This window comes from Mustela erminea, chromosome 18, assembly GCF_009829155.1.
Source record: "Mustela erminea isolate mMusErm1 chromosome 18, mMusErm1.Pri, whole genome shotgun sequence".
In the NCBI taxonomy this organism is placed as follows: Eukaryota; Metazoa; Chordata; class Mammalia; order Carnivora; family Mustelidae; genus Mustela; species Mustela erminea.
In genome coordinates, this window is record NC_045631.1 from 14,028,917 (window position 1) to 14,039,724 (window position 10,808).

Here is a 10,808-nt window from a genome sequence, read left to right on the forward strand (position 1 = left end):
CCCGGATGTTCTTTCAAAAAAAGGCGGCTCCCAGGTCCTTGAGAAAGAGCTCCTGACCCACTAAGCTGGCTAGAGGCTTTTTTAGCTTTTAAAAGAAGATTTCCACAGGTTTCAAAGAGACAGAGAAAGTACATGCAAGGACAAATTTTTGGAAGTCTGTCTTTATTTACCAGGGGAGAAAAATCTATTTCTTTATTTTTGAGGGGAGGTGGGGGGACAAAGCCTCTTTTTATTATTTACTCCCATGGTGACATGATCCGATTTTTTTTTTTAAACATTTTCTTTTAAAGATTTTATTTATTTTTTTGACAGAGAGAAATCACAAGTAGATGGAGAGGCAGGCAGAGAGAGAGAGAGGGAAGCAGGCTCCCTGCTGAGCAGAGAGCCCGATGCGGGGCTCGATCCCAGGACCCTGAGATCATGACCTGAGCCAAAGGAAGCGGCCTAACCCACTGAGCCACCCAGGTGCCCCGATATGATCCGATTTTTGTTCCAGGATCTCATCTGGGGGCTCAGAGACGAATGAACTGCTCCGGAGGGCAATGTCACATTGGTTTAGGGAGAAATCAAGAGTTCTGTCCTGGGTGTGCAAGCCATTATGTTACTATTAAGAAGCCAAGTTCAGGGTGCCTGGGTGGCTCAGTGGGTGAAAGCCTCTGCATTCGGCTCAGGTCATGATCTTGGGGTCGTGGGATGGAGTTTCGCATCGGGCTCTGCTCACCAGGGAGCCTGTTTCCTTCTCTCTGTCTCTGCCTGCCTCTCTGCCTACTTGTGATCTCTCTCTGTCAAGTAAATAAACAAAATAAAATCTTAAAAAAAAAAAAAGAATCCAATTTCATGGGTCAGGTAGGCAGGTGGATTTATGAATCAAGTGCTCAGGGCTGGCAGGCAGCTGGGTGGCTGAGTTGTTAAGTGTCTGCCTTCGGTTCAGGTTATGATTCCAGGGTCCTGGGATGGAGTCCCACACCCGGCTCCCTGCTCAGCGGGGAGCCTGCTTCTCCCTCTACCACTCCCCCTGCTTGTGTTCTCTCTGGCTGTCTCTCTCTCTGTCAAATAAATAAATAAAATCTTAAAAAAAAAAAAAAACAAAAAACGCTCAGGGCTGAGATCAGAGACTTTAATTTGGGAAGAGGGTTGGGGGAGAACAGTCCTGGAATCCCAGGACCCCAGAGGTGAGGGAGTGTTGGAAGGAGGGGTGGCCTGGCAATGGGACCGGGGAGGCTGTTGGGGTGATGGGATGGTGAGTCTGTCCACTCTCGGGCATCCGGGCAAGAGCAAGTCCAACAGAGTAGACGTGACACAGGCTCACATGGCTGGGTCAGGTGTGTGGAAGCAAAGTGCTGTCAGAGAGCAGATGACCTACTGTCCAGAGGAGTCTGTCCCGGGGAAGGACCACAGAGACATGAGGCAGTAACTAGAGGGGCCGTGGGCTTTGGGAGGATTGCGGTTTCATTATTATTCAATAATTTGGGTGTTTGCAAAATAAGTAAATGGTGCACACAGGGAACGTCCAAGGGATACAGAAGGACTCGCTGTCTGCCTGGTCCCCCTCCCCTTCCCCTCACTGGAGGGGACACACAGCGCAGGCATTTTTATTTGGGGTTGTATTTGGGTTTGGGGGGAGGAGGGTAAATAAGATGTGAGATACTAGAGACTAGGCACAGAATGGGGGGGCAGTGATGGAGGGGAAAGGGGTAATGACGTGAGTTAAGGTCAGGAGCAGGCAAAGTTGAGAGAGGCAGGGGTCCCGGGCCCAGTGCAAGGCTGGCCTTGGTTGGGAGCAGGGAGTCTTTGGCGCAGGGCCTGGTACAGCTGATGCTCTGCTTTCACCATGAGGACTCCTGTGAGCACCCCGACATGTACCCCGGAGAGCCGCCAGCCCTAGTCATTGGTACCCATTGCCAGCTTGTAAACCAGGCAGGCTGGCCTTGGCCAATCTCCCCAGCCTGCCCCCATGCAACTGCTGGCCAGGCTGGGCTGCTTCTTGGCTCCCGCTTCAGACCACCCTCCCCAGACCCTGTACTTTGCTCCTCGGGCCTCTAAGGCAAGACTCCTGGGACCAGATGCTGCCTGACCATGGGTCAGGCACCGTGGGTCCTGAGGGTCCACCTTGCTTCCTGGCCTCCTGCCCAGGATCTGCCCTCGGAAATCATCTAGGGGGTTCATGTTGATGACTGCGTGATCTCACCGAGGGACCCCTGACCTAGGGGTCAAACCTAATTCGAGAAGAGTACATCAGCCTGCATTTCTGAGCCTTTTGCCATCAGACAGCCTCCCTGGCCATCCCTTCGCAGATATGGAGCTGATGCCCACTGTCTAGATGCAAGGTTAATGTCTCCCTGACACCAGTGCCTCCTGCCTCAGGCCCTGGGGGCCAACGCGGGACTTTGAGGAGATCTTTGCTTGAGTCAGGATGAGAACTGACTGGGGGCAGGGATGGGACTGGAGAGGATGGGGGGTGGTGAGTTGCAAAGGAAACACACACACACATTTGTCTGGCTGGTGAACTTTTATTGGTCTCTCTATGTCCAGCAAAGGGGCAGGGACCTAGGGAAGGGAAGCCCGGGGCCCAGAAGGAAATGGGGACATGCACTGATCACAGAGGAGCAAGTGGGGGGGCTCCAGGAGCAATCCTCCTAGGGCTGGACAGAGGGGCAGCGGTGTAGCATGGGGAAGCCAGGTCCACTTCAGTGACGGGTCATCTGTGAAGAGGACACAAGGGGACAGGAAGGCGTGTGTCCTGCGTGGACCTGGTGGCTCCCAGCAGCCTGGTCTCTGGGACAGCCTTTGCCCCCACTTCTCACCTTGGCCATGCTCGGGGGGTACCTGGCTTTGAGGGACTCATCATTCAGTAGAGGCCTCACCAGGCAGGAGCGGCGGTGGGAGAAGGTCTCAAAGCTCTTCTTGCCATGGTAGGACCCCATGCCACTGTTCCCTGCAGGGAGAGGCCCTTGGGTCACCCCAAGTGGCCTGAGACTCCCCCAGCTCCCACCTGCAACCCTCAGGCACCCCTTCTCTGAGCCTCCCAGGGGACAATAGAGAGTGTTCTGAAGAGTTCGGTTTTGGCGATACCGCTAGATGGCTGTGTGACCTCCGGCCTGTGTCCCCTCTCTCAGGGCCTCCATGAAGCAGGCCTGGTGTACCAGGGGGCCTAAAGGAACCTCTAGGATCTCGAGGTCAAACATGCTAGTGGCTACACTGGCAGGAGCCAGAGATCCACAGGGGAGAGCTCGTGGGGGTCTGAGGTTCTCTCCTGAACTCCCAAGCCAGGGCTGGGATGGGGGGGAACATCTGTAGAGAGACAGGTGGGCAGTGAGTTCAGCCCCGGACTCACCCACACCCCCGTAAGGCAGGGAGTGCACAGAGATGTGGACGATGACGTCATTGGCCGTCACCCCACCACTTGATGTCTCTGCAATCACCTTCTTAACCACCTGCAACGGCATGAAGCTCCTGCTTCAGTCTTCTTCCTGGGGCACCCCAGTCCCTCCCCACCCTGTCTGGGCGCATCCCAGAGCCTCAAGGGCCAGGCAGAGCCATACTGCAGTCTGAACCCCAGTCGGGGTCTCCCACTCTCCCCACATGTTTTGTACTTTGTGGGAAACAACTGGCTTCAGAGATGAGAAAGGGGCTCAGAGAGGTTCAGTGACTTGCACAAGATCACACAGCAGGGAGCACTCAATCTGGGATCTGAATCCGGCTCTGTGGACCCCTGGGTCCTGTTCGCACGATGCCTTTTTGGGAAGCCCAGGACCCTGGCGGGGAGGGGACCCCAGGCCCACCTTGTCGTTTAGAGAGAACACGTAGAGTGCCAGGGGTTTCTCGCGTTGGTTGATGAACTGGATGGCCTCCTCCAGGCTGCGCACACACATGATGGGCATCACTGGCCCAAAGATCTCCTCCTGCATCACTGGGGACTGGGGGTCCACATCTATGAGGATGGTGGGGGCTGAGGCAGGAAGCAAGCGAGAGTCAGCCATTGCCGAGACCCCCACCTACCTGGCAAGCCTGGCATCTAGCTTCCTCCTTCCATTCCTGTAAGGGGGTGCTGTCGAGTCTCAGGCAGGGCACCTGACAAGGCCTCTGCCTGCCCGGGCTCCATCCCAGCAGACCATGGGGAGAACTGCGTATAAACAGAAGGGCGGGGAGGCGCGCGCGGCGGGGCGAGGGGGGGGGTGACACAGGGTCCACATCGAGAGGGGGCAGGCACTGTGCCCTGCCACCACCTGAGCCCCTCCCGGAGCTCTTCATTCCCCATCAAGCTGGGGGCAAAGTTGGGGAGGGTGCGGTGCCCTTACCAAAGGTGAGCACACACACCTATGTATCGGGTGGCAGCGTCCCCCGTGCCTCCATAGGCGACTTTCTGGCCCTCCATCAAGCCCATCACCCTCTGGAAATGCCGGGAGTTGATGATCCTTCCGTAGTCACGGGACTTCTTGGCGTCCTCCCCATAGAACTCCTACAGAAAACAGGAGGCAGGCTTCAGGTGAGGATGTGGTCCTTCATTATGGCCATCAGCTGAGAGGTGACCTGGCCTGGGAGCACAGGTGGGCCCCACCCCAGGAGGTGTACAGCGACACCAAGGGCTACTGGACTGCCATGACATCTGGGGCACTCCAGACGTCCACGGCATGTGACTTGCAGTCAGACAGCATTGTTTGAAAGAAATACATGCACAGTTGCGTGGACAGGGCATTAGGATCAAACGTGTGCGTTCACAGAAAGGAAATGGGAGGGAACATACCAGTAAGTCAGTAGTGATTGCCTTGGGGTGGTGGGTTTCTGGGAGGAGCTTTTTTTTTTTTTTGCTTTACGCTTTATTCTTTTATAATCTTTTCCCAAATTATCTACAATGAGTGTAAATTACTTTTAAGATCAGAAAAAAAATATCCAGTGTTTTCTAAAGTCTAGACTGCCCCCCCCCCCACTACCTTGTAGTCCCTCTCTCACTCAGCCCCCCCGGGGCGGGAGGAGGGGGCCCACGCTCACTCACTTTCAGGGACTTTTTCAGCTTCTCCACAATTTGATTCTGGATGGAGGGGTCACAGAGGATGTAGTCAGGGCCCACACAGGTCTGGCCGCTGTTCATGAATTTCCCCCAGGCGATGCGTCTGTGAAAATTCCAGATTAGATCACATTCCGCAAGGCGCAGGAGGCGCCCCCAGATGAGCATCTCAATTCCACCAGCGCAGGATCGAGTTGCGAGGGACTGAGCTCTGCAGGAGAGCTCTTAGGCGGACAGAAGCCAGAGGCTTTAAGACTCAGAGCAAGACTGTGGTCCACGTGAGCTGGACCACACTTCACCTGCAGGCGATGTCCAGGTCACAGTCCTTGTCTACATAGCAGGGGTTCTTCCCCCCCAGCTCCAGCGTGACGGGGGTCAGGTGCTTGGCCGCCGCCATCATGATGATCTTCCCCACGGCGGTGTTCCCGGTGTACAGAATATGGTCAAATCTTTCCTTGAGCACCTCTGTGGTCTCGGGAATGCCCCCAGTGATCACCGGGTACAGGTCCTTCCATGTGAGGAGAGAGATGAGGCTCAGGAAAGACCACTACTCCTCCTCCCCCCAACCCTGGAGAGACAGCCCCCATCAAACAGACGCCCCTCTCCTGACACCGGGACTCCATTCACCTCTATGGGACAGGCCAGCTCTCCTTGCCCCAACCCAAGGCTTAGCCTCTTGCTGCAAAAATGCAGTTTCTCAAGGCCCAAAGATCCGGAGAGCACCTCACCCTGTCCAGGTACTGAGGGACGATGGTGGCCAGCAGGTTCGCCATGTTCTCACTCAGCTCCGAGGGCTTGGTGACCACTGCATTCCCTGCAGAGCACAGGGATTCAGAGTCCTACCCTCCCAGGGACCAAGCCTGGAGCCCCATCTGTTCTGAGTCCATCAGACCCCATGAAAGACAGATTCATCAGAACTTGACCTGACCCAGGTCTCTATCTTCCCCCAGGCCTGAGCTCCCCACCCTCTCTGGCCACACTCAGTAGGGGTGGGACTGTGATCCCTGGTGACTCCCTCCTGAAAGGGGGCCCATGTACCTGCAGCAATGGCGCCCACCATGGGCTGGATGGTGACGGTGAAGGGGTAGTTCCAGGTGCCGATGACGAGGACCACGCCCAGGGGCTCCGAGTGGATGTAACACTCGTCCTGCTGGGTCTGGAGACTCTTCTCCACGGGCTCATCTGCAGCCCACTCGGGGAGCTTCTTGATCATGTACTCGATCTCTTCTAGGACATAAACCATCTCCTCGTAGTAGGCATTCCATTCATTCTGTAGTGGAGACAGGCTCCGTGTGAGCTCACAGGCTAGAGATCGAGGGAGTCACTGGGGCTTGGCTGTGGTCCTGACACACTGTTCCCTGGATTTGGGACCCTGAATGAGCTGCCTACCTTCTCCGGACCTCATCTGAAAAATGGGAGTGTGGTCTGGACCTCCCAGGAGGTCAGGGCTAGGTGGGCATATTGGACACAGCCTGGTATGTTGCAGCCAGGGTGATGGGGGATGTTCACGGGGGGCTCCCCAGGCTGGGTGCTGGGGCCAGAGAAGGCACGGGGTTCCGAGCCAAGCTGAGGACTTGCCACTGGGGTGGTGGACCCATGAGGTACCCTTTCTGACAGTGTCAGGGGCCCAGGCAGGTTTGGACATGTCAAGTTCATGGTCCCTCCGAGGACCTCAGATCTGGGCAGGGATGTGAAGGTGGGGAGAACCCAGTGGAGGTGCGCCAGGAATGCTTTTAGGTTGAAATGAGCCTTGAACCCAGGATGGAGCCCTAAGAAGGCCACCTTGAAGAAAGAGGTCCAGGAAAAAGACAGCCAAAGAGAGGACAAAATCCAGGAGACCCTCAGCAGCAGAGGGAGAGGGAGAAGAGGGCTCAAGGGATCCTCCTGGAGTGGGTGGGGAGGAAGCCACTATGCAGGGGTGAGGAGAGAGGAGGAGAGGACGTCAGAACACACAGCTCTTCTGTGAACTTTGGCTGTGAAAGAGCAAAACAGAAGTTGTGAAGCTTTTGTTTTAAGACAAGGAATTCCTGTAAAAATACAGGAGCCCAGGACCTATCCAAGGAGGGGGATAAGCTCCAGCTAACCCCCTGCTCTTCTCCAAGGCAGAATCGAACTGTGGGATCAAGGCCAGGCGTCTTGGGGGCAGCAAGATAAAGGGTTTGAGATTTGGCAGGTGTCTGATTTTGCTCAGGGTGAGGGATGGATCGAGAGGGAGGGAGGGGCCCTTTGGGATGCCAAGCTGGGCTGAGGGCTAAGGGAATAAGCAGACCGGAAGTTCACAGTGTCCTGTCCACAGGCCATGGCGAAAAAACGGTGGCCTCATGCTCCGGACTGGGTGGAGAAGGAAGTGAAGCCAGGAGGAAATGGGAGGCAGATGGGGGAAAGGAGCTGCTGCCCGTGTGCTGAGCTGCAGGGGAACCTGGGGCTCGAAATGGGTCGGAAGGAGTGGCCTGAGCGCCCCATCTCAGGGGCTGATGGTTTGAGCTTCACTTTTCCTCCTCTATAAAAGGGTCCTGCCAGGGGCAGCGTGCTTTGAGGACTAGTTGAGGTTCTAGGCAAATAGCTGGGCACAGACCGCCAGCGCGCAGCAGATGTCCCAAAAGCGAGCAGCGACCTTTCCTGTTGCTGTCCCACGCCTCCGGGGTGTTGGGGGCATGGGGCGCACCTTGTGGAGGTCTGCGGTCAGCGCGCCCACGATGTCCTTCTCGTGCTCCTTGATCATGCGCCGCAGCGCCTCCAGCTGCTGGATCCGGAACTGCAGCGGGCGGGTCTTGCCCAAGTTGAAGGAGGCTCTGGCCCGTTGCACGACCTCGCTTATTTTGCTCATGGTGCCTGGGGGGAGAGAGTACCTTGGACCTGCGGGCTGAGAGCTGGCACTCTCATTGCTCCTGCACCGAGTTAATTTTATAGGAAGAGTGCTGGGAAAGTGGCATGCTTTTGCCTTCTCAGCTCCCTAACCCAGACATCCCAACCTCTGGCCCTCCCATACCTGCTGAGCTGATGACAAAACTGCAGGGAGAGCCAGGGAGCAATGAGTCGCGACCCTAATTGCTGGCGGTGAGTTCTGGGCTGTGTGCTGGGGTAGGTCCTTCCTGACATCTCTCAACCTTCACTCCCCCCTCGGTCTGCTTGCAAAGCTGGAGACCCTGACAGGCAAACATGCCAAGAGCCAGGTGCATCCAGCCTGGCTCTTTTCCGGGTTAGACTGGCCCACACAGGTCGTGATTCCACAGCCAGCTGATTCCAGAAAACCAGAGTGTGCCTGTAACACCTGGGAGACACAGGGTGTGGGCCAGCACCGGTCTCAGCTTCTGAGTTGCACACACAAGTGCGGAAGGAATTCCTGCTAGCCGTGCAAAAAACCATACTGGCAAACTGGGATGGCTCTTCTGGGGGCCCTCTGGCAACCTCTAGCAGAAGCCTTTACAATGTTTTTCTCTATGATACTGCAGGTCCACATTCAGGAGCTCACAGAAATCACAGCATTCCCAAGCATTCATGAATAAAAACAAGGTCACCAAGGTTGTATACCACAGAAGACTACTGGAAACATACTAAATGGCCAGTGGCAATGGAAATGCGGTACCCAGCACTCGTGTAATGGATGACTGAACAGGATTTAGGGGGGAGGTAGAGCTCTCTTGCTCTCAGAGCTTGATGTGTCCCAGGCACAAGGCATAAGCACGAGATACAAGAAAAAAAGCGGGTTACAGAACAGCAGGAACACGAGGCATGCGCGTAGAAGTGTGTGTGCACATGCGCACACGTATGTACGTGTGCTCTTGCACACGCAAGAAAAGACCAGAAGGATAACCCCCAACATGGTGATGACAGGTAGAGGTGGAATTAGTAGTGATCTTTGCGCTCATCTTCTATGATGTTTGACTTCTTTTGCAACGAGCTTGCCTTTTTAAAAATGTTTTGTACCTTTTTGAATAGGTAACATGCGCTCATGGTAGAGAAAGTGAAAAGATACGAAAGGGGCACAAAGAAAAGTCTCCCTTTTCCCTCAGCAATTCCTCACCATCCCGCCCAGAGATAGCCCAGCATTTTCAGATACTGTGTAACTTCTAATATCAGAAAAAAAAAAAAAGAAAACCCACAATAAGGCTAATTCTACTTCGTAGAAAAATTATATATACCACACAAACTATACAGATATAGATATATGTACATATGTATATATGGTATACATATATGGTATATATGTATATATATGTATATATACATTTTTGAAAAATGGAAATGAGAGAGTGTGTGTGTAATCCAGTTCAAATTCCAGCCAGTGGTTTCTGATAACTTCCAGAGCGTCCCCTGTCCACGGTGCTGACCACCCCCCCCCCCAGGCATTCTGCGCAGAGAGAAGGGGCCCTGCTGGCAGCCGGGCATCCCAGCTGACCACGACCCCAGCCACACAGCTCTGCAGGATGGTCCTGCTTCTGTCCTCGGACTCAGGGGATCAAACCAAGGCAGCAGGCTCTGGCCATTGGCCACCAAGGCTGGGCAGCCCAGGGTAGAAGAGCCCAGATCCAGTACTCAGAACCATGGGGTATGTGGGAAGGAGTCCTCTCTATGGACGGCATTCATAATGGCATCAACCCTCAGTTATTACAGAGATTAATGGAGCTGGAGAGCATCTAACATTGCACTTGGCACCCCAAGAGGAGCTGATGGAATTCCTTTCTTCGGAATCCCACCCGCCTCACCTGTGCCAGCTCTGCCCCCAAGGAGTCCCCATGGTTGACTCCCCCTAAGTCACCCGCTTTGATCCTCGCAAAAACTCCGTGTCGGTGCCCATGAAGAAGGAACTGTTAGGAGTCCATTTTACAGGTGAGCAAAGTGAGGCCGAAAGATGCTGGATATACCCACCTAGGGAAAAAAAGAGAGAGAGAACGGGATCGGGAGATGGGATGGGAAGGGGGTCGGGGAGAAGATTACCTCTGACACAGCCTTTCCTAGCGTCTTGAGACTCTGGAATGAGCCACCGCTGAGAGGGGAAGCATTTAAGGACCCTTCTTCCCGCCCACTTGGCCCCGGAGTCCCTGCCCAGGAAGTATGGGTAACCAGAACAAAAACACTGTTCGAATATGGGTTCTAGCTAACTTCGACTTCCTCTGAGCCCCAGCTTCAGGGATTAGGCCTTGGGTGGTTTATTATTGTTATTTTTTCTCTCTTCTGAAATGCAAGAATGCATCTCTGGAGGCTAGGGTGGGGCTCCTGTCCACTCTTCAAAAGGAGCCTCAGTGTTTGCCCTGGGCAAGAGGGCCCTGATTGATTCAGCCTGGCACGGAACTCTCCTAGATTTCCCAAAGTTCAACTGCCAGAGGCTGTTCTCCGGATGTCCCTGTTATATAAGGTCAGCAGAAGGTGAGGCATGAGTCCCGGTGCGTATGCAGGCAGCTCCCCCAGCATGCGCCAATGCACGCACATCTTCTGGAACCTCTCACTTCCCGGCCATGTGCATGGGTGTCAGGGCCCCTCTGATGGAGCGTCTCCCACCTGGGGCACTACAGGCTGGGGGATTCCTCTGCGCAGATCTGCCCTCCTGTTGAAGGGCGGAGACAAGGCCAAGAACCAGGAATGACTGCCTGGAAATCTCCCTCTGTGTGGTCACCCAGGAAACCAGAGATGCTTGGGAGGGAAGGAAGCATCGGGAAGCCCCTTCCTCTGCTCTTTCCAGATGTTTGCCTCTCTGTGCCACCCAATGGGGAAGGAGGCAGATGTCACTTCCTGTCACTTCTCACACCTGTCCTGCTGTCCCAGACTCTTGACCTCTTCCTACCATCCTTTGCTACAATTTTCT

The 10,808-nt window shown here is 54.8% G+C and overlaps 1 protein-coding gene across 1 annotated transcript; it reads right to left on the bottom strand.

The window, feature by feature from the left end:
• Positions 1-2,494: 2,494 nt before the first annotated feature.
• ALDH3A1 (aldehyde dehydrogenase 3 family member A1) lies at positions 2,495-10,008 on the bottom strand. The gene is made up of 11 exons (XM_032321252.1): positions 9,944-10,008; positions 7,671-7,837; positions 6,044-6,275; positions 5,734-5,819; positions 5,305-5,513; positions 4,994-5,111; positions 4,318-4,459; positions 3,783-3,949; positions 3,335-3,434; positions 2,805-2,935; positions 2,495-2,702 (listed from the first exon to the last, which is right to left on the bottom strand). Exons 2-11 carry the CDS (start codon positions 7,830-7,832, stop codon positions 2,688-2,690), a joined length of 1,362 nt encoding a protein of 453 aa, XP_032177143.1. The 5' UTR covers positions 7,833-7,837; positions 9,944-10,008; the 3' UTR covers positions 2,495-2,687.
• Between the last annotated feature and the right edge of the window lie 800 nt (positions 10,009-10,808).